The sequence below is a fragment of the Trachemys scripta genome, chromosome 4 (assembly GCF_013100865.1).
Source record: "Trachemys scripta elegans isolate TJP31775 chromosome 4, CAS_Tse_1.0, whole genome shotgun sequence".
NCBI classification, from domain to species: domain Eukaryota; kingdom Metazoa; phylum Chordata; order Testudines; family Emydidae; genus Trachemys; species Trachemys scripta.
In genome coordinates this window covers 18,295,935-18,322,088 of record NC_048301.1, presented here as the reverse complement: position 1 = coordinate 18,322,088, position 26,154 = coordinate 18,295,935, and the positions used below count along the sequence as shown (strand labels likewise).

At 43.5% G+C, this 26,154-nt stretch overlaps 2 protein-coding genes across 3 annotated transcripts in view; both read left to right on the top strand.

Moving 5' to 3' along the window:
• Window positions 1-20,235, top strand: part of CEP170B (centrosomal protein 170B) — an 88,504-nt gene extending 68,269 nt beyond the window's left edge. The window contains exons 14-20 of one of the 2 annotated variants that reach the window (XM_034768011.1): window positions 457-616; window positions 10,992-11,030; window positions 11,657-11,800; window positions 13,331-13,419; window positions 14,151-14,244; window positions 15,383-15,434; window positions 16,237-20,235. In XM_034768011.1, coding sequence (XP_034623902.1) covers window positions 457-616; window positions 10,992-11,030; window positions 11,657-11,800; window positions 13,331-13,419; window positions 14,151-14,244; window positions 15,383-15,434; window positions 16,237-16,472 — 814 coding nt within the window. In that variant the 3' untranslated portion in view covers window positions 16,473-20,235. The remainder of the gene's footprint in view (window positions 1-456; window positions 617-10,991; window positions 11,031-11,656; window positions 11,801-13,330; window positions 13,420-14,150; window positions 14,245-15,382; window positions 15,435-16,236) is intronic. The other variant, XM_034768012.1, reaches the window with a different exon arrangement.
• A 4,840-nt stretch (window positions 20,236-25,075) lies between these two features.
• PLD4 (phospholipase D family member 4) overlaps window positions 25,076-26,154 on the top strand; it is a 19,254-nt gene continuing 18,175 nt past the window's right edge. Inside the window, exon 1 of the mRNA XM_034769816.1 lies at window positions 25,076-25,165. The gene's annotated coding sequence lies outside the window, so the exon portion shown is untranslated. The remainder of the gene's footprint in view (window positions 25,166-26,154) is intronic.

Below are 26,154 nucleotides of genomic sequence, written 5' to 3'. Positions count from 1 at the left end.
TAGGAGTCCAGTGCGAGGACGGAGTGTGATGTGCAGGGGTGCGGATTAAATCAGCACCGTCTCTTAGCAACTCTTGATGGCAGAGTTCCCTGGGATACCCAAAGCAGCAGGGGCTACTCTCCCTCAGGCTGAATTCCTCAGGGCTTCTACAGCCTCTGCAGAGAGGTGTAATTCATACAGCTTAGGGCATCTGGCCCAATAAAGACTCCTTTGTGGCCATGGGACAATGACACCTGCCAGTAGAGCCCTGCACGGGATTACCTGCAGCAGGACTGGGGTCCCGCCGTGCCCGCTGCCATAATAGCGGGAGCAGGATTAAAGAATAGTCCCAATCAGGGCTCTACCTGCTATTACATTCAAGGGACTTTTAACAGCCTTTTAAGGATCAGTGTGAGGTTTATTGTCAGATGCAGTGAGGTCTAATGGATCTGCCTTGTGCTGTGCTGTGTGCTCTAGATTAAGCCAAACCTTGGTGAAAGATGTAGCCATCCTTGCTCGAGAGATTCATGATGTCGCAGGCGATGGGGATTCCCAGAGTTCGTCAGGAACCGGACCAAGCACCTCCCTCAGCTCCGTACCCAACACCCCTGCTTCTACCATATCAGCAAGGGAAGAGGTAAGATTGCTGTCGCGGCAAAAATCTGGGCCACAAAACTGAAGCAAGTGTTCATCTACCCATCCGTGGCAAGGGGAGGGCAGCAGCGCCAGTCTCCGGTTACTACCAGGAGGGGTGGGGAATGCAAACAAAGGAGCATTGTCTCTGTAGTGCACACAGTTTTTGTTTGTCATGGTGGCCCCTGCTCTGGCCAGCTTACACCGAGGTGGGACCAAAACTTTCCTCAGCTTGGTTGAAAAGGAGGAGTTTTCCCTTGCCAGATGGTGGCACACTTGCTCAGCCGGAGGGTGGGGAATAAGTCATTTTATTTAGAGTCTTCAGCAGGCAGTAGAGCTCTATGGAGGGTAAAATAGTCAGCTCCCCTAGGAATTGATACCTCCTGCTCAGGGAGTCTCCCTGGATTAGGAGAAGTGTAGTCTTCATGGGGAAATCAGTTTCCCATAATTTACATGCTGCTTGGTGTGGGCTTAACTCAGGGGTCTCCTGTGACATCGCCGGGCCCTGGAGTGTTGAGGAGAGAGAAGGAATTCTTCCACCCGTTATATTTTAAAGCAAGGACATTGGCTGTGGGCACTCTGGCTACATGTCACACACCTTATTTTGCACTTCTACAGCACCCCTCCTCCAAGGCTCTCAAAGGGTTTGCAGATGTTTGCTACGTTCACACAGATGAGCCCACATAGGACTCCTCTCTTTCCAGCCAGCAGCTGAGCAGAGCAGATTCTGTAGGGCAAGTCTGGCCCTCTAGTTTGTTCCCTTTGGAGGGACTTAACTCCTTCCCTGCCTGGCTGTTGGTAGGACCCATCACATTAGCTTTAGATGTTCCCCTTCAGATTGGCTTCTCTTGTCCTCCCCAAGTGAAGTAACTCACAGGGTCTTTGATATCACCTGTCTGTGAGTCTCCACTTGCTGTACAGTGATATGATTTTATGCATACTAATAGATCCAAAGATATGGGAAAAATTAATGATCCTTATGTATTATTTGAGTTAGGTTAGGATCTAAAGGCCCCAAAGGGGGGGCCCCATGTTTTTATTCCTGGAGCCTCGGATTGGAGTTTTAACAGAGTTCCTGAAATAATACTGAACATGGTTTATCCTGCTTTCCACTTGCAGTTAAACCAGGTACACCTGCACCCCTGTCAGAAAATGGTATTTTCCAACTGTAGACTATAGAAACTTGTGTTTCTATTGTGCAAAGTACAGTTGCTTCACAATAGCTTCAGGCAGTGAGATGATAAAGATTCTTTTATTGCTTTCCTTGAATCCAAGTGCCACACCTGCAAAACGGCTATTTTGAGCAGCTAGATAACAAAATTTACCCTTTACTTCCCAGCTTCCAATGACTTTCTTTTAATGCCTGTTAACAGAAATCACAGAGAAACATACTTATTTCTATGTATATAGTGCCATTGGGAGCGTGACACTTTGTAGACATGCAAGAAAGACAAGTTCCCTGCTGTAGAAGACTGCTTCCTATCTAGGTGAAATACGAGGGAGGGACGTGGGAGAGGAATGTTTGTTTGGGGGATGTGTGCTGACCATGTGTGTGCTGGGCCTAACGGCCTGCTAGGCAAGGCTGAGCGCTTCTTAACGAGGCTGTGATCCCTAAGCCTTTTAGCACCCATCAACCTTTAACCAGGGGGCGGGGTTACTCGGGGCTACTTAGGGAGACCAGGGCTTTAAAAAGCCTGCTCCTAAGCGACCAGAGGAGCTAGTGAACGGGATTTTTGCGAGGGAGTTCTCCAGGTGAAGGAGGAGCGATTACGTGACCCTTGGGGTAAGTTTGTTGCCTGTAGTGTGTGTGTGTATCTGTGTTTGTGGTGTGCTTACTGCTTGACTGGACTATACCGTGTGCTTTGTTTGTTTTGGGGACCGTGTCCTGACCGTGTGTATGCTGAGCCTAGAGACCTGCTAGGCAAGGCTGAGAGCTTCTTAACGAGGCTTTGATCCCTTAGCCTTTTAGCACCCATCAACCCTTAACCAAGAGGTGGGGCTACTCAGGGAGACCAGGGCTTTAAAAAGCCCGCTCCTAAGCGACCCAGAGGAGCTAGCGAACAGGGGATTTTTGCGAGGGAGTTTACGGGGGAGTGTGAGCAGGAGCTAGAACTCAACATTCTTTAAACTTAAAAGCCCAAAACACCCCCTTGATATAAACAAAACAACAACAAAGGAACCAGCTGCCGGACTAAAAAGAGAATGCAGGCAGAAGTCCAGCAACAAAGTGGGGGCTACCCAGTTTATTGCACCCAATGCAGCATGTATGATTACCTGCCCTATGGGCAGGTGGTGTAAGTGTGCATTTGGTGCAAGGAGCTCCTGTCCCTCAGAGACTGTGAACGGGCTTTGTATTAGTAATGGGGGATTCGATCATTAGAAACGTAGATAGCTGGGTTTGCGATGACTGGGAGAACCGCATGGTGACTTGCCTGCCTGGTGCGAAGGTTGCGGATCTCTTGAGACATCTAGATAGACTTATGTGTAGTGCTGGGGGGAAGCTGGTGGTCGTGGTACATGTAGGTACCAATGACACAGGGAAGGTTAGGAGAGAGGTCCTGGAGGCCAAATTTAGGCTGCTAGGTAAGAGATTGAAGTCCAGGACCTCCATGGTAGCCTTCTCTGAGATGCTCCCAGTTTCATGCGCAGGGCCAGCTAGACAGGCAGAACTGCAGAGTCTCAATGTGTGGATGAGACAATGGTGTAGGGAGGAGGGGTTTAGATTTGTTAGGAACTGGGGAAACTTTAGGGGGAGCCTAGACAGGAAGGATGGGCTCCATATAAACCAAATTGGAACCAGATTGCTTGGCACTTAACATTAAAAAGGTCGTAGAGCAGTTTTTAAACTAAGGGCTGGAGGAAAGCCGGCAGGTGTGGAGGAGCATATGGTTCGGACATCCCTTAGGGGAGGATCTATTAATAGAGAATCTCAATGTCCTAGTGAGGACAAGAGGATGGAAAATAATAAAATACAGGCAGGGTCTTATCAGAAACAGTCAAAAAAGAGTCCCATTCAATTACATTGTGTAATGGCAGACAGCTAAAAGGAGACAAGTTTTTAAAGTGCTTATATACAAATGCTAGAAGTCTAAATAATAAAATGGGTGAACTAAAGAGCCTTGTATTAAATGAGGATTGGTATAATAGGAATCACAGAAACTTGGTGGAATGAGGATAATCAATGGAATACAGTAATACCAGGGTACAAAATATATCGGAAGGACAGAACAGGTCGTGCTGGTGGGGGAGTGGCATCATACGTGAAAGAAAGGGTAGAATCAAATGAAGTAAAAATCATAAATTAATCAAACTGTTCCATGCTCTAATAAGAATATAGCAGTAGGGATATATTACTGACCACCTGACCAGGATGGTGATAGTGACTGTGAAATGCTCAGGATGATTAGAGAGGCTATTAAAATAAAAAACTCAATAATAATAATAATAATAATGGGGAATTTCAGTTATCCCCATATTGACTGGGTACATGTCACCTCAGAACGGGATGCAGAGATAAAGTTTCTTGACACCTTAAATGACTGCTTCTTAGAGCAGCTAGTCCTGTAACCCACAAGAGGAGAGGCAATTCTTGATTTAGTCCTAAGTGGAGCACAGGATCTGGTCCAAGAGGTGAATATAGCTGGACCACTTGGTAATAGTGACCATAATATAATTAAATGTAATATTCCTATGGCGGCCCAACACTGTAGCATTTAATTTCAGAAAGGGGAACTACGCAAAAACGAGGAGGTTAGTGAAACAGAAATTAAAGGGTACAGTGCCAAAAGTGAAATCTCTGAAAGCTGCGTGGAAACTTTTTAAAGACACCATAATAGAGGCTCAACTTAAATGTATACCCAAATTAAAAAACATGGTAAGGGAACCAAAAAAGAGCCACCATGGCTAAACAACAAAGTAAAAGAGGCAGTGAGAGGCAAAAAGGCATCCTTTAAAAAGTGGAAGTTAAATCCTAGTGAGGAAAATAGAAAGGAGCATAAACACTGGCGAATGAAGTGTAAAAATACAATTAGGAAGGCCAAAAAAGAATTTGAGGAACAGTTAGCCAAAGACTCAAAAAGTAATAGCAATTTTTTTTTTAAGTACATCAGAAGCAGAAAGGCTGCTAAACAAGCTAACCTGGCTTGAGTGCTAAAGGAGCACTCAAGGACGATAAGGCCATTGCGGAGAAACTAAATGAATTCTTTGCATCCGTCTTCACGGCTGAGGATGTGAGTGAGATTCCCAAACCTGAGCTATTCTTTTTAGGTGACAGACCTGAGGAACTGTCCCAGTTTGAGATATCATTAGAGGAGGGTTTGGAACAAATTAATAAATTAAACAGCAATAAGTCACCAGGACCAGATGGTATTCACCAAGAGTTCTGAAGGAACTCAAATGTGAAATGGCAGAACTACTAACTGTAGTCTGTAACCTGTCATTTAAATCAGCTTGTGTACCAGATGACTGGAGGATAGCTAATGTGATGCCAATTTTTAAAAAGGGCTCCAGAGGTGATCCCAGCAATTACAGGCGTGTAAGCCTGACTTCAGTACCGGGCACACTGGTTGAAACTATAATAAAGAACAATATTGTCAGACATATAGATGAATGTAATTTGTTGAGGAAGATTCAACATGGTTTTAGTAAAGGGAAATCATGCCTCACCAATCTACTAGAATTCTTTGAGGGGGGTCAACAAGCATGTGGACCAAGGGGATCCAGTGGATATAGTGTACTTAGATTTTCAGAAAGTCTTTGACAAGGTCCCTCACCAAAGGCTCTGAAGCAAAGTAAGCTGCCACGGGATAAGAGGGAAGGTGCTCTCATGGACTGGTAATTGGTTAAAAGATAGGAAACAAAGGGTAGGTATAAATGGTCAGTTTTCAGAATGGAGAGAGATAAATAGAGGTGTCCCCTAGGGGTCTGTTCTGGGACCAGTCCTATTCAACATACCCATAAATGATCTGGAAAAAGGGGTAAAGAGTGAGGTGGCAAAATTTGCAGATCATACAAAATTACTAAAGATAGTTAAGACCCAGGCAAAATGCGAAGAGCTACAAAAGGATCTCTCAAAACTGGGTGATTGGGCAACAAAATGGCAGATGAAATTTAATGTTGATAAATGCAAAGTAATGCACATTGGAAAGCATAATCCCAAATATGCATATAAAATGATGGGGTCTAAATTAGCTATTACCACCCAAAAAAGAGATCTTGGGGTCGTTGTGGATAGTTCTCTGAAAACATCCACTGAATGTGCAGCGGCAGTCAAAAAAGTGAACAGAATGCTGGGAATAATTAAGAAAGGGATAGATAATAGGACAGAAAATATCATGTTGCTTCTATATAAATCCCTGGTACACCCACACCTTGAATACTGTGTGCAGATGTGGACGCCCCATCTCAAAAAAAATATATTGGAATTGGAAAAGGTTCAGAAAAGGGCAACAAAAATGATTAGGGGTATGGAATGGCTTGCGTATGAGGAGAGATTAATAAGACTGGGACTTTTCAGCTTGGAAAAGAGACGGCTAAGGGGAAATATGATTGAGGTCTATAAAATCATGACTGGTGTAGAGAAAGTAGATAAGGAAGTGTTGTTTACTACTTCTCATAACACAAGAACTAGGGGTCACCAAATGAAATGAATAGGCAGCAGGTTTAAAACAAATAAAAGGAAGTGTTTCTTCACACAACACACAAACTGTGGAACTCCTTGCCAGAGGATGTTGTGAAGGCCAGGACCATAACAGGGTTCAAAAAAGAACTAGATAAATTCATGGAGGATAGGTCCATCAATGGCTATTAGCCAGGATGGGCAGGAATGGTATTCCTAACCTCTGTTTGCCAGAAGCTGGGAATAAGTGGCAGGGGATGGATCACTTGATGATTACTTGTTCTGTTCATTCCATCTGGGGAACCTGGCACAGACAACTGTCAGAAGACAGGATACTGGGCTTGATGGACCTTTGGTCTGACCAAGTAGGTCCATTCTTATGTTCTTATGTCCCCAAACTGTGGGGTGCACCCCTCTCAAGAGGCACAAAGGGACATTCGGAGGGGGTGCGACAGAGTCTGCGAGGAGGGAGCACCATCCAGCCCTGCTGGGCTCCCAGCTCTGTTCTGGCCCTGCCCCTAGCCATGGCCCTGGCCCCGCCCCCAGCCTTGGCTCACGACTGTGGCCCAGTCGCAGCTCTGCACCTGGCCCCGGCCCCACTCCCAGCCTTGGCTCCTGGCCTTGGCTCCCTTCCCGGTCCCAGACCTGGCCCCAGCTGTGGCCCCAGCCTCAGCATGCTTACCCCTGTCCGTGTCTCCCCCACCTCCCCAGGAGCCATGGCCCTGCTCCCAGCCCCAGCTCTGGGGGGAGGGCAGGGATGGTGCAGATAGGGATAATCGAGGACGTGATCCGGAAAAGTTTCAGGACCACTGATCTAGAAGCGAAGTGTCTGAACGACTGTGCTTAGCAGGCGTCTTCTTAGACCCAAGGTTTTTAGTCATGGTTTTGGAACTGTACTGTGAGTTCAATTAGAAGGTTTTAGGGGCCCAGGAGGGCCATAAGAAGTGATTGGAAGAAGACAGACTGTCGAACTCTGGAACCTTGTCTACACTAAAAATCTTTTCCAAAACATCCCACTATTGCTAACACTATTTAATCTCCACCACTGTCAGCAACAGTGCGAGCAGAGCAGGCTGAAAAATTTCCCAATGAAAAAAAAAGGACACTTTTTTTTTTTTTTTTTTTGTGTGCAAAACATAGAATCATAAAAATGTAGGGCTGGAAGAGGTACCTCAAGAGGTCACCTAGTTCAACCCCCTGCGCTAATGCAGAGCTGAGTAGACCATCCCTGACAGGTGTTTATCTAACCTGTTATTAAAAATTCCAATGATGGGGATTCCACAACCTCCCTTGAAAGCCTTTTCTAGGGCTTAATTATCTTTATAGTTAGAAAGTTTTTCTTAATGTCCAACCTAAATCGCCCATGCTGCAGATAGTTTGCTGTTGTGCTTTTAAAATTGTCTCTTTGAGAAACTGCCAGCTCTTTTAACCTCTGTTTCCTTTAGATTTTCTTCCCATGGGACCTTACCTACCAATTCTTTGAGTTTGTTAAAGTTTGTTACAGTCTGCTTTTTGGAAGTCTGTTGTCCTTATTCTGAAGCTCTTACTGCTTTCTTTCCTTAGAATCATTAAATCTATCAATTTTTGACCTACATTGCCGTCATTCTTCACATTTGCAACCAATTCCTCCCTGTTGGTCAGAATCAGGGCTAAAATGTCTGTCTCCCTGGTTACTTCCTTAGACTTCTGAAACCAGAAGTTGTCCCCAATACATTCTAAGATCTTACTAGACATTTTATGATTTGCTATATTACTTTTCCATAGAGGTCTGGATAGTTTAATCCCCAATTAATACCAAGTCTTGAGTTTTGGATATATCCCCACTAGGGCTGTCAAGTGATTAAAAAAATTAATCACGATTAATCGTGCTGTTAGTCCCAGTGTGTGTGGCCAGTAATGGCTGACACCATTTTAAGAATCATATTGATTAGATTTGCTTCAGACACAGTTAGATGGTACAGAATGGCTCAGCAGCTGGTGGACCATTTGTATTAGGTTGCCTAACATAACTAACACTGGTGCAGCCATACTGGTGTTAACAATAGTGGGAAATAGGCTAAATCAATGGGATTTTCTAATGACTTCACTGAGAGTTAGGACAAGCCTTTAATGATGAATGGCTTGAGATGCTGAGCTCGCATCCTTGTACCCTGTTATTAATGGCACTAAATATGCACCGATATGGGAATTGGTAAAAGTGCATAAAATCTGTATGACATTGGATTAAAATCAATAGTGATGTGCCTACAGAGACAGAGGCATTAAAGTGACTTTATATGCTAAATCCATGCTAACATGATTATTGTAGATTAATGCAGGGAAGACGCATAAGAGATGTTCAAAGATCATGAGAGAGGGATGCCAAGTAATGTTAATCAGTGGGCATTTATGAAACAGCTTTATATTAAATGTCCTAAGTGTCGTCCTATATGGAACAGAGCTTTGGGAAAATAAGAAGTCCGTTCAACACAAATTGAACTGCTTTCAATGCAGGAGTCCATGCAGAATATTCCAAGTAAGCTGGACTTGAAGAAGAAGTAATGAAGAGGTCCTAAAATGGGCACAATTACCTACAACAATGCAAGGAGTATGGAAGAAGAGATGGGACTTACTTTTAAGGATGTCTGATAATAGGCTACCCAAATGAGCATTTCTTTAGCAACCCGAGGGCAAGAGATGGGGAGGTCTACCTAGAGGCACACTCCATCGCACAATAATGCCTGAAGTGTCGTCATTGCTTCTGAATACAGAAGATCTAGAAAAACAAGCCCATGATAGGGATGATTAGCGCCCTTAGACTTCTGCCTTATGCTCCTGATGGTGCGGGAAGGCTAATGATGACAATATTACATTTGCATATGTGAGGGCGCAGAGTGGGGGAGCAGACACTGTTTGATAAGCAAACTACTGTAATTATACTAGGTTCAATAGAAGGCTGTTTGATAAATGGTCACTGGACACAGGTAGAGCACTCATGTGAATAAGCAAAGCAGTTTGGTGCACTGTCTGGCTTATACTAAGGGTGTGTATATAAAACATTGTACACCACTAATCTAGTGCCCTGGTTTTCCATTGCTGAGTATCCATTCCTTTTCTAAGGGAAGAATTCAGGGGCTCAACTTGTTCTTGATCCCCCAGGCACAGTAGGAAGAGTAGTAGCAACTTCTATGATGTTTTTAAAGCTTGGTCAGTGGGGACTAACCTGGAGTTTGGTAGAGGAAAAAAATATTTTAGAATACAAAATACTATTCCAGTCGCCCCAGCTAGAAGTACCTCACTGCAATTCAATGTCAGTGTTTTCAGTCTATGCTGCTGTTTTTAGGGGTTTATAAAATGACCATAAATATTCACTCTGCACTCATACTTGGCACAACAGTTCGGAGCCCTAAACAAATTGATTTTTTAATGTCTTTTATTACCATGCTCGATTAAAAATTTAAAATGAGCTATGCCCTTTTAGAAGATAAAAATGGGGCCATAAAACTGTGTTTTTGTGCTTTAATCCTGATATTTTGTCCTCTACCAGTACAGGATTGGCTTGGATTTAAACCAGGATGTTTTTCAAGTTTCCAGATGCACATTTAGTGAGGATTTTAGTGGCCCCCGTGTTGTATAGTGTATGGATTGTACAGTTCCCTGAAAGGCAGACTTGCGCACTACTGTGAGTTTACAGCAAAGAGTACAAACGACATGGCTTGCATTTTCAAAAGTGACTTGTGATTTTGAGTTCCTCGGTTACTGGATGCCCAACCTGAGACGTCTTTTAAAGGAGTCTAGTATTCAGAAGTGCTGAGCTCCCCCCCTCTGAAAATCAGGCCAGTTTAAGGTATCTCCAGCGGGGCATGGTGAATCACTAGTCACTTTTGAAAATTTAGGTTTGTGTTTAAAAAAAAAAAGTGGGGGGGGGAGGGCTAATGATATGTGAAAAACTTTTAAGTCTCCTTCAGTATTGTTATGATGCGTGTAAGGTATTAAGAATGACATGGGCCAATACTTGCGGATATGATAGAACTGTGAATGAGTATAAGCCAGTTTATCCTGAGACAGTATTTCACAAGTTATAAGTCCCTAAATATTGAATGTACACCAGAGTAGGAATGTTTTATTTGTTATCATTGATTTTTAGTGAATCTTCCACCACCGCTCCCAGCATCATGCACTAAAAGCGTTTCCAAAGTTCTGAAAGGGCATTTTAAAAAATGAACAATAGAGGGCAGAATTGTGGATATAATCCACCCTAATTGAACATTTGGACTGTTGTGTGTATTTAACCCAGTGTCTCTTGCTTTCTGACTGTTTATAACTCATGCTCTGTTGTGCAATGCTTGAGTATACAGCCCTTGCCCCAGGATCCCCACTTTCTCTTCATTTTGCTTATGAGAGTTGTGTGCTATCCACCAAACGCCCAGTGCACTCTCTTCACAGTTCCACAATCTCTGTTGCACAGCTTGTCTGATTTCATTAAAGATAGTCCATATTACTGCAGTTCGTTTCTTTTCAATGTAATCAGGGAATTGCCACAGATCATCTCTGAGGAATTGGTGTGTGAACAAATTCTCAAGATGTCCCTATGCATGTCCATGTTTGGGAATTTCCCATGGAAGTATGTTGGTGTTTTTAATGATTGTTCTCTGGAATGCGCTTTTTTTAGAATACCACCCATTATGGTTTATCTTGTGTGTGTGCTTCCTTTGATAACTACTGTCTGAGTCATGTGGTCAGCATTGATCTCTTTATCTCATTTGTTTCTGTTTTAACACAGATTGCTCGTACATCTTTACGGCCGGCATATCCATCTCAGGTGCACTTTTCATCCCATTGTTTTGTATCTGTCTTCAATATTGTTTTCCTTACATCCCCCTAATGTTTTGTCTAATGAGTGTTATCAATTTTAACCTAGTTGTCTTGCTTATTGTGTTTCTTTTCTAGTATTATTTACATGTTTTAATTGCTTTTTCATCTTTTCCATGTATTAATAGAGATTGGTTTTGCTTAATTTTAATGTCACTTTAAGATTGCATTAATTTTTCAGATTTTGATATATTAAAACATAAAATGCACATGTGTGAGCAGGTCTTATCTGGAAACAATCATTTTTCTTTTGAATTCAACCCTGAATTCATATTAGGCAGGGATTTAATTTGTAAGTACTTGCTGTTGTACCAGTGTTGCAAACATGCTCATGAGTAATTACATTGAGTATCATGGGACAGCCCCCATATATAAATATTTGCAGGATTGGGGCCCAAATTATTTGTTTCAGAACCCATTCCTGCTTGATTAGGACCTGAACTGTGGAGCACTCTTCTTGGGCTTGCCCCGAAATCTGTAATACCTTTGGAAACGGGCCCGTTTGCCCGCCTTGTATTTTTTTTTTAATCTGCACCACAGATAATTGCGACTGACTCATTGCTTATTATTTTTAAGTTGGTGCAGCACATTCCAGAAGCAAGTCTGAACTACCAGAAGGTGCCTCCCGGGTCAACAGGATTCAAGGATTTTGATCAAAATATGAACGACAATAGAGAAGAGGATCTCTCGAGAAAAACGAGGGCAAGAAACCGAGAGGAGGCAGGTTTTTTTCTCCTGTACTTTATAAGCTTGTATATAATACTTTAAGTTGCAACCCATATGTCTATACTTCTTAACTAGCTACCTGGCTAGCTGAGGGAATTCAAAGAACTTCAGTGCTCAGGAGTCCTTGACTTTGTAACTATAGAAATACCTGTTTAGAAAAACCCTTATACACCTCTGCGTCAAAATAACATGACCCAATATAACACGAATTCGGATATAACACGGTAAAGCAGTGCTCCGGGGCGGGGCTGCGCACTCTGGTGGATCAAAGCAAATTCAGTATTACGCGGTTTCACCTATAACGCGGTAAGATTTTTTGGCTCCCGAGGACAGCGTTATATCGAGGTAGAGGTTTACTGGATGCTGGGTAGAGTTTTCTTTTTGATGTAAAACACTAATAGAAACCTGAGAATTCTACTAAAAGGAACCAGGAAGCTATGGAACAAGATTTTCAAAAGTCACTAGTGATGGTAAGCGCCACACTATTTGGGTGCCCAATCTGAAACTTCTTAGAAAGGCCTTGTTTTCAGCACTATCTGAAAATTGGGCCTTTTTTGAAAGGTGCATGAAGTTCAGCACCCACAATCGCTAGATTCTGAAAATCTTGGCCCTCCAGTCAGTATTTGTACTTCATGCTTTTGCAGCTGGTACATAGCCAGTAAGACCACTCATAGAACAAGATAATATTCAGGGGTGGCAGAAGCTAGACCTTACTAATGAGCTTCTGCACTGGGGTTGGGTGTCCTGCCATGGCCTACTCATTGTATTCACCCTAACCGTCAGTAAAGCATGAGCGGCTCTAGATTCTATCCCCCCAAATGCTCCATTTTAGGATAGCAGTACAATAAGACGTGATGTCTACTGGCTATTCCAATTGAGATCTTTGCCAAGTAAATTGGAAAGATTGCCCCCAGAAGGCTTGGGAGTCTCTGACGTATAGGATACTGACTGGTGTGCTGTGAGTTTTTTATTAGATGGGTTAAGCTGATTGCAATGAGAATGCAAAGCTTTCATTCAAAAGGCCATGGATACTGTATGGTAAAGAGACTTGGGAGTGTTGTTTTTTCACAGCAGGTTGTAACATTGCTTTTCCAAGACTAACGCTGCGAAAGTAACCTGGTTTTGAGCTACAATATGAAAACACATTGAACATTTGCAATGGGGGTTTTCTGTTTTTGCCTTTAAAACCATGGGAGGACTTCAGTGATTGGTTTTAAAAAAAAAAAAAAAAACGCTTGAACAGTTTTATAACTGAAAACAATTCTGCAGGCCTCTCTCTTCCTTTACTCTTAAAATAAAATCTTAACAGATTAGTGCTAATCCCCTCAGTGAAGTACTGCAATAAAAGCTGCTTTTTCGCTCCTCTCCTGTTGAGTTTTAAACATGATCCAGATTCAGAAAGCCTCAACTGAAATGCTACCATCTCCAGTTGAAGAAATAAACTCTTTTGACACAACAAGTATAATATAAAAATGGTAGCTATGAGGGCACATTTTCAATATGATCTGATCTGTTACATTTTAGGTCATCTTTGACAACCTGATGTTGAACCCAGTGTCTCAATTATCCCATGCGATCCGTGAAAATACAGAAAACCTGGCTGAAAAAATGAAGTAAGCTTTTAGCTCTGATCTGGAATGTTCTCTTGCCCGTTGAGTTGTTCCAAGGAAGGACGTGATTAATTTATTACTTATGAAAAGTACTGGATTGTCATCCCTGGAAACTGTGGTTGCCTGTACACAGAAGGGGAAGAGCACAGACTGCAAAAGTAGAAAAAGGTTTTTACTTCCCTCCTCCATTTTATAGTCTGTCCCTAGATAACTGAAGCCTTGACCCAGCTTCGTAACGCAATGTGAGGATGTTTGTATAAAAATGTAAAGTTCACTGTATATGGCACAACTAACTTTGTTATGGAGGACAGTGTCCAAATGATGGCAACTCTGAGTACATGCCTATTCTGTACTGCCTTCCTGATGCATCTTAGCCTTCCCTGGAGGAATCTCGCCTATGAGAAGACGGGGAACTCATTCTCTATGCCATTCAGTCCATGGACCCCCCCATTCCAAAACTCCCAGCGCGTCTGCAGATTGTGATGGTGTTTGTTGTGATGTCCTCTTGGAACAAGATTGTCAGCTCCTAGGCCTTAGGACAGGCAGCGGGTGGGGAATGACTTTTGGTTGCTTGTGAGCTAGATTCAAAGTGGAGATGAAAGGCCCTTTATCTCATCACTAATGTACAGAACCCCGTTGTTGCTATGTTTTGTGTCAATTGTACACTGTAAACAAATGTAAAGGATATATTTGTGGTGGGCATTTTGTAAAAGGTCCAATCTTGTGTGCTTCAGAATTGTGTTTCAGAACACTGAAAGGACCTGGGAGGAGATGGAGGCCAAAATTAACTCGGAAAACGAAGTGCCAATTTTAAAGACCTCAAACAAGGTAACGTGTTTGTGCTTAAGTAAGCTTCCTGGCACCTTGGTTATTTCTTAAGAGAAGTCTTTGCCTAACAATTTATGGACTTAGGCTGAGATTTTCAGAGCAGTTAGATGCCCAGCTAACATTGAATTTTAATGGGATTTGGTTGCCTAACTTCTTTAGACTCTTCTGAAAGTCCCAGCCTCGACTTTGACTGTAAACATAAAAGTGACACATAGTCACTGTAAAAGAATTTTTCATTGTAAGTAAAAAAAAAAAAAAAAAAATTAAGAAACCAAAGCAGTGAGCTTCAGAACCAATCAAGCCTATTTCCTAAATTTTTATTAGTCCGAAGTATATATTGAACTTCCTCCTTCTTCTGTTTTACGGTGTGACTATTAAATAGTCTCATACTGTTATTTTAATGTTAACTTCACCTATATCTCCCCTTTATTAGTCTTCAAGGACCCAGTCTTGCTAAGAGAGGCACAAACACAGATTCTTGGCTAACTACCACTCTTAGTGTCTCCCACCAGTGTAGCTCCATTGATGATAGCACGAGTGTAAATGGGGCATAGGCGTTTTCACCATCATGTTCTCTTCATTTACCACGGTTACACGAGAGAGTGGTAAAAATGTTGGTGCCCCAGTCAACGTTCTCTGTACTCCTGCACAGACTCCTGTTTTCATTAATAGGACTCCCTTGGGAGCAATGCAAAGATCTAAGAACATGCTTAATTATTGGGCTCAGTGAAACCACTCCTGTTTAAAGCTAAGGATGTGCATAAGTCTTTACAGGATCAGGGGCTAAGTGTCTGCACTCGCAGACCCCTTTGCATTATTGGGCCATAAATGTCTGGCCAACAGCTATAGTCTCAAATAAAAAGTCTAGTCCAATGCACATTTTTACTGAGTGGCTTGGTAGTGATTTTTCAGATATGGCAGACCAAATCCCACTGGTCTTTGCCCAGATAAGCATGTTATTTTGATGTTCAATAACACAGTAGCTTGAGAAAATTCAGAACGAAATCTGAATTTACCTAACCAGAAGAAGGTAGAATAACAAGGTATTCTATGTAGGCTTGATTCCTAAAGTAGCTGAATGGTTGCTTGCTTGCTTGCTTGCTTGGTTAACTGATCTTTTTGGTGTATTTGTTTCTAGGAAATCAGCTCTATCCTAAAGGAGCTAAGAAGAGTTCAGAAACAGCTGGAAGGTTGGTAATTTTAAAATATTCTCCATTTCTCTCTTAAATGTAGATGACTAGTACAAAATAAAGTACCATTGTAACTTTGCAATTACTTTGCTTTGTCAATTTAAACTTTGTAAACGTAAAGCACTCGTTCATTTTATGCATGCATTGCTCCTCAATATATACAAAACAGAAGACGTATAAGTGATGGATTCTTCTTGTGTTGCAAACATAAGAAAGTTACTGACTTCTGAACTGCTGTAGTTATTGCTGTGGAAATGATTAATTCACAATAATTAGGGCTTGACCACAAGATGGACAAGCCAAGGCTTCTGTTGTTCAGACCCCCACATGGCTGACAGCCCTATTCAGCCAATAAGTCATGCCATATTTTCGTACGACTTTTAAGCAAGTGTTCGTGTTGACTTGAATCCATTATGGAAGGTGCCACGCTATAGAGATAACAATATGAGCTGAATGCCTGACCCTTGTTTCATTTTAATAGTTAAGAAAATGTTAAAAATGTCTTATTGGTGAGTGATTGGTGTTTGGCAGGTGTTTCTCTTTTTCCAGTTAAACAGAAAACATCAAGTCCTAATGGTAAAGGTCAATTTTGGAGAGGTTTTTATTTTTTTGCTTATTAAAATTGCTTGGGCCCGAGGATAATTATAAAGAAGGTGGAGGGCAGTCATGGGGAGGGGGGAACAAACTGTGATTAACTGGGCACAAGAGTAGTCTAGAATTCTGAAGGTGAGGGAGTTTCTGTGTAGAAATGCTGCTGAGTGCAGCTAATATGCATCTTTCTGTTTCTTTTCTCCTTCCCCAGTTATAAATGCTATCATTGACCCCAGTGGGAACTTGGATGTAGTTGCTACTAACAAAGCGTCCTCTGCTGCTACACAGTCTACAACCACTAAAGTCAGGACTGCTAACCATTCTGGCTCCACGTTGGAGATTTTGTCACCAGTACAGATGAGAAATTACATCCAGAAATCGAACTGTGGAGCTTCTAGCCTACAAGATGCTAATTTCATTCCAGATGGAGAGAAATACGTGATCTGATACAATATTTTATATTGCTATCATACTGTCATTTACTGTGGCGTTAGTTTTGTGTCCGAGTGGTTGTGGACAGTTCGTATGGAGCAGTTGTTTAGATTGCTAACACATTACACACACACACACACACACACAAATACACAAAAAACTATGCTGTGTGGGTGAATGGCAAGTCTGTGTATGCCTTTTGAACAAGACTAGCACTGTGGAGCAGCACATATTCAGCATAGAGGCAAACTCTGATTTTTACAATACAACTCACTTAAATTCTTCCAATGTGCCATAAGAAACAGGCTTTGCATATCCTCCATTTGCTACTGCCGAAGCTCTAAAGTGTTCTTGGATTAGCCTGTTTATAATTCTCAGTTACTGGTAGTTCAGTTGTAACAAGGCTCTGTTTAAAAAAGAAGTGTACTTTTTTTTGATTGGCGCTACATTTTGGACTGATTTTAAAAATAGAGCATTACAATTCTATTGGAATCAACTTGCATACCTAGCAGTATATTGGTGCAATACAGTGGGTTTCTATAAGGAACTCTGTTTTAGTTGTATGAAAATTGTTTTTGGTGTTTGCAAAAAAAAAAAAAGGAAGGAACCACTTTGAATCTATGTGCATCATGCTTTCAATCCAAAACCTTTGTTTTTCTATTGAGAAGGTGTAAAATTTCTAATATAGTTGTAGATTCTGAACATATTTCAGGCACAGAGCTTCAAGTATACAGATGTAGATTAGCCTTATAAATGAGAAGGTCTGTTTTTATAGTTGAGCTTGCCAAATTCTCATTATTTCAGTATAATCGCTGTCTGAAACTTTTTTTGAAAATATAATAATAGTCTTTCATATTGAGCTGCAAATTCTCCTGAATGAGCTAAAGAGCAAGTTGTGTGTGATCAGCCAATTACTAAGAAAAACATCTGTTCCATTGGCTCATGTAATAAACGTAATTACACAATGGCTGTGAACTAATATTCACTCTACAGCACTCAAAATAATGGCTTCAGTGTGGCTCTGCCTTTACTGATAGTGTTGTCATGAGATTTTTCGTGTCCAGTTATGCATGAATACACACCGTCCTGTTGTATTCTTGAGAACCTACCCAACAGTATAAAGCTGCTGGTGCTACAATGCATTGGTATGACTCTTTTGGTCCATTATAATCTTAGGAACACTAAGGATTATTTTGCAGCAGCATTGAGAGTATACCGTAAAATTCGCTTTTTAAATCCCATCTGTCAAGTGAGCTGCCAAATTCTAAACAAAGTATTTGAGTGGCTTTTTGGAGAGTCTGTTTGATGCATGCAGTGTGCAAACTGGAATCTGTCTCTGTTGCATTAATTCCTCTTGACTGAAAAACAGTGATCAGGAAAAGAAAGTGTATCTGCAGAGTTGTGGGAAATACACTTACTGATGGAGGTAAGCAAACTAAATTCTGCTACTCACTCATACAGTGTATAATTTTGCTAATGAAAATAGCTTCCCAAGCTCGATTGCTCTTTATGTGCTGGTTTCACATTGGGGGTGCGGGAGAGGAGGGGTCGGGTTGGTTTCATAATTGGGTCAGTTAATTGACCTTTTCTCCTAGGATTTTGCTAAAGTGTCAATTAAATAAGTATAATTAAATAACTGGGCTGCTCACATCGTGTTTAGTGTACTAGCAAATGGCAGGATTCTGCTTCAAGTGCCACCAGAGGGAGTTTTCCATTGATTTAAACAAAAGCAGTCCCAAAGGAAGTGAGTGCTGGTTTGCCATGCTAGTGTGTCTTGCGAGCCTGCAAGGTTTTGCGTGGGGGGGGGAAATAGTGCAGTTTTGCTACCAATGTATCCAACAGAGAACATGGCTCGTCCGTTCCTGTGGAGATTTGGAGGAATATACTGGACTTCATATGAACACTATGATGATGGAAGTAAAATTTACTTTGCAAAATAACTAGGAACTTGGCCTTTAAGTTTCTCTGGCTGCCTGTTATGTTAATGCTGTTTCATTGTTCCAATGTATCCTTTTGAAATACTTGCCTGTGTCCTTAGTTAATATCATAAATAGTGGTATGGCTCTTGACACATGGTCATTCGTTTTCAAAAGTCTCCTCGGTGAGGGTCTGATTCAGCAATATGCTGACTCCGACTCATTGGGAGTTGAAGGGCTTCAGAAACATAGTCCACTGCAGTAGACAGGTGTGTGTTTGAGTTACTCATCAATATCAGATTTTATTATTTGTTTCTACTTTTTACTGCATTGTCCCATCCTTGTGGCTATGCTCTAGTGGTTTTGTTTCTTGACAACGTATCCTTGATGTGACTTCCATTTACTTTCACTTGGAAACTTACTAGTTTCTACTTTCATGAAGTGACCCATCAGAGATGAATTTTCTCCCTTTGCTGTTCCTCTGTTCTTGGTACCCAAATATCTTCATTGCCGGTTGTGTAAACCCAGAAATATGGTACCTTTAAGAAACAATTGGAACTAAAGCTGGAGTCATGAATCTCTAAAAGTTTTAGTCTGGGGGCAGGGAAAAGCACAACCTGATTTTGTTTCATTTTGAATAATTTGTTCAGTGTGATATAAAAAAAACCCTGTTTCCCGGCATAAAGTTCTTACTGAGAATTTTTCAAGACTATTTTAATTGCAGTCCTGGTACGTAATCATTTTGGTGCTGAAATGTAACAAATATATTTGAGGTACTTAATTAATCTGAAGTATACCTCATTCTTCATTTGTCTGTTAGAATTAAGCCAAAGAGCAAGCCACATAATTATAAACCATTTGCCAAGGTTTGGTCTTCTAAGCAGTATTCTGTGACAACAACAATAAAAAGTCTGTACAGTTCTGATGTGAGTATCACAAACATTTAGGGTCTGATCCAATGGCTATTAGAGACAGTGGAAGGATTCCTATTGACTTTAATGGGCATTGGGTCAACCTTTAGTTGGTTATCTTTCAGTGAGCTTGATGTGTGCTCTACTGACCCAATCGTCATTCATACAGTAAATTGTTTTCATATTTGTTGTATTTACATTTAAAAAATTAGTCTGGCATTTTCAAACAAGTCTAAGGAAGTTAAGCACCCAGCTCTGATTAAACCTTCCCAGGACGTTGATGCTAACACACTTAGGCGCCTTTGAAAATCCCAGCCTTTGTTCTTTTACTATACTTGAAAACTGTGCTCTCATTTAGATTGTTTTCGAATGTTAAACTCTTGAGACTTCATGATGATGGAATGAATGTAAATTCTTGGGAGAATGCATCAGTGCTTTGCGAGCAAGAGCCTAAGTGTGTCTACAGTACCGTCATGTTGTGGTCATGCTAAGAGTGTGAATAAAGCCTAAGTCATCCTTGAATATTTTAATAAAGAAAAACCTTACAGAATGTTTACATACAGCCTACTGAAAAAAGTGTTTAAAATATATAAGTGCAAGATTCTACTAGTTTTTTCTTCATTTTTGCAGATCACATTAGATATTTTTAAAATTCAGCAAATACGTGTAATGATTTTGCAAAAAAAAAAAAAAAAGAAAAGAAAAGTTAACTACCTGTTTACTTTGGATGTGCCCTGTGCTGAATTGTGCCTATCTGACTATCTGCTGTTGTTATGCTGCCGATTCTGCTGTTCTAAACTCTTCACTGGATCATTCCATTTGCATGCAACACAAATGCAAGCTGTCTGAGAGTAAAGCTGAAACACGTTTGTATAACTTGAATTGATCAATGACTGTCTCTCTCTTTTTTCCCACACTCTCTTCTCGAAATGTTGTGTATAATTTTGATTCCGATTTCTCACACCCTGTTTCTTTCTCTTGTTTTTTGAATGGTAATTTATTTTGTTTTGATGATAGACAGTATCTGTACATTTTGTTCCAAGGTGATATTGTGGCTGTCTTTAAAAATAAATTGTTATTTTATATAATTTTATCATAAAATTTCTTTAATAAATCATTCTTTTATCATGTGACAAATATGATTCTGGGTTGTTTGTTTTTTTTGAGAATTAATTTTATGATATGGGAAAATATTTGGAGAATTAAACTATTGATCTTACACTGCCCCTTATAATGGCATGAAGGATCATATTGCTACATAGTCACAAACACGATTGGAGTTTCTTACAGCTATATTGTTGCCTACATAGAGCGCCCATTTAATGCACACAGATTCACCCATGTGGATTCAGTTGCAGGATGGGGGCCTGAAAATCATCTTCTGTTCTGAGGCCCTTTTCTTACTTCTGAATATTTGGTGGGTTTGCGTTGCATTGCAATTGTTGGGACACAATTTGTTTGCTGCAATTAATGAGGGTCTTTTTAAGGTTTAAACCCAGCTCGATTTTACATGCCCTGCCCCCATTTAATCCTTTGGGTTAAGGTCTATCCCTGCCTGAATTCTGCGTCCTCTCTCACACTGCTGAAAAGGCATCATTTTCTCCTGCTTTGCCTAAGGCGCTCTCGCCACGATGGTCAGTTCAGAAGTGGAGCTTTGTTTCAGCTTCCTCGGTCATGTCCAAGTTTCTGAACCAAGCAGCGTGATGGAACACGCATGGCAGATGCAACGTCGTGTGATGAGTTGCTTCAGCAATGAATCAAAGTATTACAAAAGTCAATCCCATTTTTTCCGTCTATTAGGGGCCTGATGCAAAGCCCAACTGAAATCAATGGGAGTCTGTCCATTGACTCCAACAGCCTTTGGATCAGGTCTTTGAGAACTGGACATTTTATTTTTAACAAATTAGATTTGGCTTTTTTCACCAGCAATGGGTTTTGTCAAATGTTCCTGCCTCTTTAAAAATGCTTCCTCTAGCTCTGCTGGTGTCATAGGTGCTGGAAATGGAGGGGCGGGGGGTGCTGCACCCCCGGCTTGAAGGAATAATAACAACCTAAATACATGGTTTCCGCCTTCAGCACCCCCACTATAGCAATTGTTCCAGCACCACTGGCTAGTGTAATCTTTTACAGAAGGTACGTCTACACTACCCGCCGGATCAGTGGGTAGCGATTGATCTATCGGGGATCGATTTATCACGTGTAGTGTAGACGCGGTAAATCAATCCCCGATCACTCTCCCGTCAACTGCTGAACTCCAGCTCAGTGAGAGGCAGAAGCAAAGTCGACGGGGGAGCCACGGCGTGCCGCGTGGACGCGAATTAAGTAATTTTAATTCGATCTAAGGTACGTCGACTTCAGCTACACTATTCTCGTAGCTGAAGTTGCATATCTTAGATTGATTCCCCCCTCCCCAGTGTAGACCAGGCCAGAGAGAGAGAGAGACACCCTTACATCCCCTAAAATACGGCACCGATTGTATCCTTACTGTGACACTCTCCACACCCTGACTTAGCAACACTGAGCAATATTCCTGAGTGTTTTAAATGCTATGCCAAGTGCCCTTTGAAACAAAGGGGCAGCCATTTCAGTCATTTTTAATAAGTCGTGGTTGACTAAAAATAAGATGTGGTGAAACTGCTGCAAAAACTACTTGCTCAGTGATGAAGGCCATTATCATTCACCTTTAAATCTTACCAGAGGAAAGACAGAAGCAGCTACCACTACTGCTTACCGTTGAGTACAGCAGTCAGTTGAAATCCTGCCATGCTCTTTCAACCTTTCCTGGCCGGTGTGAGACAAATACGTGGCCTGATTCCCCCATAATCTTACAGGAGTAGCTCAATGGGATTGGGGATTACTCCCGTCTTTAAGGGTTTGCAGCATCCGTCCATACTTGCAAAAGTAACTCCCTAAACTCATCATTGATCTCCGATTCCGAACTGTCGGTCTCTTACAGAAAGGCAATTTATACATGAGCCTAATCACTTTTGCTGGACCTTGCCAGTAAAGATGGGGAGGATGTTGGGGAGCCAATGCAGTTTTTTTTTTTTTTTTTTTTTTTTTTAACCAGCTTGAGTGAAATATTACATTCACAGCTGGATGAAAGCAGGATCCTTGTGACCCCAGTTCCATGGTCAGATAGCTCACCTGGAGCTCTGAGTGAGCCAAGAGCGAGAACAACAGGCAGTAGCACCTAGCACAGCTGCCTACTGAGGGCCAGTTGCCTGATTTAGGTGGGAGATGAAGGATTCAGAAATGGAAGGCAGGGGTCTGTCAGAGAGCTCAGACTGTTCGAGAGACCCAAAGTGTTGGTGTCTCAGGATCACATCCTCCAGAACTAACAGGCAAAGCAAGACCTGATATTTTTAATGTAAAACAAGGCGATACCTTCGATTTCTGAATATCAGGGGAAGAACAAGGGAAGCCCAAAAAAGTGTGTAGCCACCATCACTCCCTCCCTTCTTACAAGAAATGCCTTTTTTATTTGTATGTAAAGGAACAAGCACAAACAACCTTGTTACCAAAGGAGCAATCGATGTGCACGCTCACTCTCTCTCTCTCTCTCTCTCAACTACAGAACTCTGGGCAAGGAAAAAGTTCATGCCTTTTGTACTAATGTAAAGCTCAGCTCTGGTGTAGACACCGCTAGGCTGATGGAAGAATTCTTCTGTTGACCTAGCTACCGCCTCTTGGAGGGGTGGATTTACTAGAGCAGAGGTGGGCAAACTACGGCCCATGGGCCACATCTCGCCCGCGGGACCCTCCTGCCTGGCCCCTGAACTCCTGGTGTAGGAGGCTAGTCCCCCACCCCTCCCCTGCTGTTCCCCTTCCCCAGCAGCCTCAGCTCACTGTGCCACCGGCGCAATGCTCTGGGCAGCGGGGCTGTGAGCTTGCTGGGCAGTGCAGCTGCAGAGCCGCGGCCTGACCCGGTGCTCTGTGCTGAGCGGTGGCATGGCTGGCTCCAGCCAGGCAGCATGGCTGCCTGTCCTGGTGCTCTGGGCGGTGTGGCTGTAGTGCCTCCAGCCACCAGTGCTCTGGGTAGGGAGCAGGGGGTTGGATAGAGGGCAGGGGAGTTTGGGGGGGTGGTCAGGGGGCGGGAGTGTGGATACGGGTCAGGGCGGTCAGAGGGTGGGGAACAGGGGGTTTAATGGGGACAAGGGTCCTGGGGGAGCAGTCAGGAAGGAGGGGGGTTGGATGGGGCGGCAGGGGGCAGTCAGGGGACAGGGAGCAGGGGGAGATGGATTGGGCAGGAGTCCCGGGAGGGCTGTCAGGGGACAGGGAATGGGGCGGTTGGATGGGGCAGGAGTCCTAAGGGGGCTGTCAGGGATCGAGAAGCGGGGGGGATCTGATGGGGGGCGGGGGCTGGGCCACGCCTGGATGTTTGGGGAGGCACAGCCTCCCCTAACTGGCCCTCCATACAATTTCGGAAACCCAGCGTGGCCCTTAGGCCAAAAAGTTTGCCCGCCCCAGTACTAGAGCAATGGAAGAACGCATTCAGTGACTGTAGTACATGTCTATCCTACAGCAGCATAGCTGTGCCACCATAGCATTTCTAGTATAGACATACCCATCCATACCTACACACTCGTAGTAGGAAGGAGAAGTATTCACTCTCTGACTCCAGGGGAAGTTTGTTTCCAGTGGGAATATGTCCCAATTTTGGCACTCAAGAGGCAGCCACATGGGTAGTTGTCACTCTCCAAACCCTGGTGGTGGACAAAGAAAGCTGCAGTTTGCATGAGTAATGCACACCCTGGTTTCAAGCAGGGGAAAGTTCCACAGGCACACATCAGAGCTTTACTTATTTGTGCTCGCACTGGGGCTGGCCATTGACTGAGGGAATTGAAGTACAGTCCCCATGGAGGAAAAGGTCTCTCTTTCACACACACCCTGTCCTAATCTGCTCGGCTGAGCTGTACCATGTTGCTTTGTCACAAGCAAACCTTGGAGGGGGGGGGGGGGGGGCTTGTTTGTTATTTTTGAAAGAAGTGAGAAGAATGACACTTTGTTCTTTGTTTTCAGGAGGCTACAGTGAGCAGGAGTCAGGCCTTTTCGCTGTTTATCTCTGCTGTTAGGTTGTCAACTCAAGGGGGGAGACGGTAGCCGCATGCCCCACTTAAAACAGCCCCTGTGAGCTTCATGCATCTAGTGACCTTCATGCAAATCCTGGCCCTTGATAAATTATGGGTCACCGCACAAGAGGGGCCTTGCCCCATCACTGATGGGAGTGGAACAGTAGAGGGCTGAAACCAGGATCTTTTGTCTTCCCCTCTCACCCATAATCCTTGTGGTGTCATTCGGGTACCACCTACGTAGCCCCATAAACCAAATTGAATTTTTTTTGTGGTAGTCTAAAATAACTGCAACATCTTTATCTGTTATTAACTCTGGCAATGAAAGCATTTTAACCCAGCAGCTTCTATTTAACAAACCTCCCATGTCTACCAGTGCAATGTCTTGTAATGTATCATCCTTCCCCTGCCCCCAAAATAGGGTTCTAACTTGTTTGTCAGAGAGAGAGAGTGTGTCAGTCCTGGGCTAAAGTGAAGAGGAAGGTTTTTAAAGTGAGAGGGGTTTGCTCTCTGTAGGAGGCAAGTGGGAGAGTCCCAGCTGGTTGCCAGCAGAGCAAATGCTACAGGGAGCCCCAGCTGTGAAGGGAGGAGGGGATGGAGAGAAGGCTAAGTTTAGAAATGCAGAGTTGGCGGAGGAAGTGAATGTGAGATCAGACAAATAGGGGGAAGCTAGACCACACAGGGCTGAAAAGGAGGAGGGCATATTGCCATCAGAATTGCAGCTGGACAGTGAGGGGAGGAGAAATGTCTCAATTTCCTGGATTCTGGTGGCAACATTCCAGATTCCCTGAGGGTTGGTGCATGGGCAGGTAAGATCATTACGGAGAGGATTTTCCAAACGTGACTAGTGCTTTTGGAAGCCGCGGCTTGAGAATGCCTCGAAGGGACCTGAGGGTGCTCAGCACTTTCTGAAAACCAGGCCCCTTTCAGGCGTCTCAAGTGGTGCCTCTGTAAAACCTGAGCTAGAGATTTTTTCCGATCAAGCTCCTTTTCATTGCCAAAAGGGGCAACCCAATTACAGGGTGATGTCCCGGGCGATCTGGATTAAAAAGGAATGTTTGCTTTTAATTCAACTGTTCATTGTTGTCTATTGTTGTTTATTTATCTCATAAATAAAAAAAGAGGACCCTCCACGGGCCCTGGCCCCGCCCATTTCTCCACCCCTAGCCCCGCCCCAACTCCGCCCCTTCCCCACCCTAACTCCGCCCCCTCCTCCCTCCCACTCCCAGCCCGGGGGAAAGGGCTGCCCCAGTGCTACCAGCTTCACGGTTTCCCGGGCAGCCCCCAGACCCTGCGCCCCCAGCCGGCGCTTCCCCAGCGTAGCTGGAGCCCGGGAGGAGAAGCGCTCAGCCGGGGGCGCAGGGTCTGGAGGCTGCCCAGCAAACCGTGAAGCCGGTAGCGCTCGGGCTTTGGGCAGCCCCTGTGCCTCCGGACCCTGCGCCCCCAGCCGGGCACTTCCCCTCCGGGGCTCCGGCGGCTCTGCGTAATTTACACTGTATAAGTTACACAGAGCCGAAGAGGAGCAGAGCCCCCGCGGCTGGAGGCTCTGCTCCTCTTAGGCTCTGTTTAAGAGCCGGGCTGCCCCAGCGCTACCGGCTTCGGGCAGCCCCCCGTGCCTCCGGACCCTGCGCCGCCGGAGCCCGGGAGGGGAAGTGCCCGGCTGGAGGCGCAGGGTCTGGGGGCTGCCCGGGAAACCGTGAAGCTGGTAGCACTGGGGCAGCCCTTTCCCCCTGGCTGGGAGTGGGAGGGAGGAGGGGGCGGAGTTAGGGTGGAGAAGGGGCGGAGTTGGGGCGGGGCT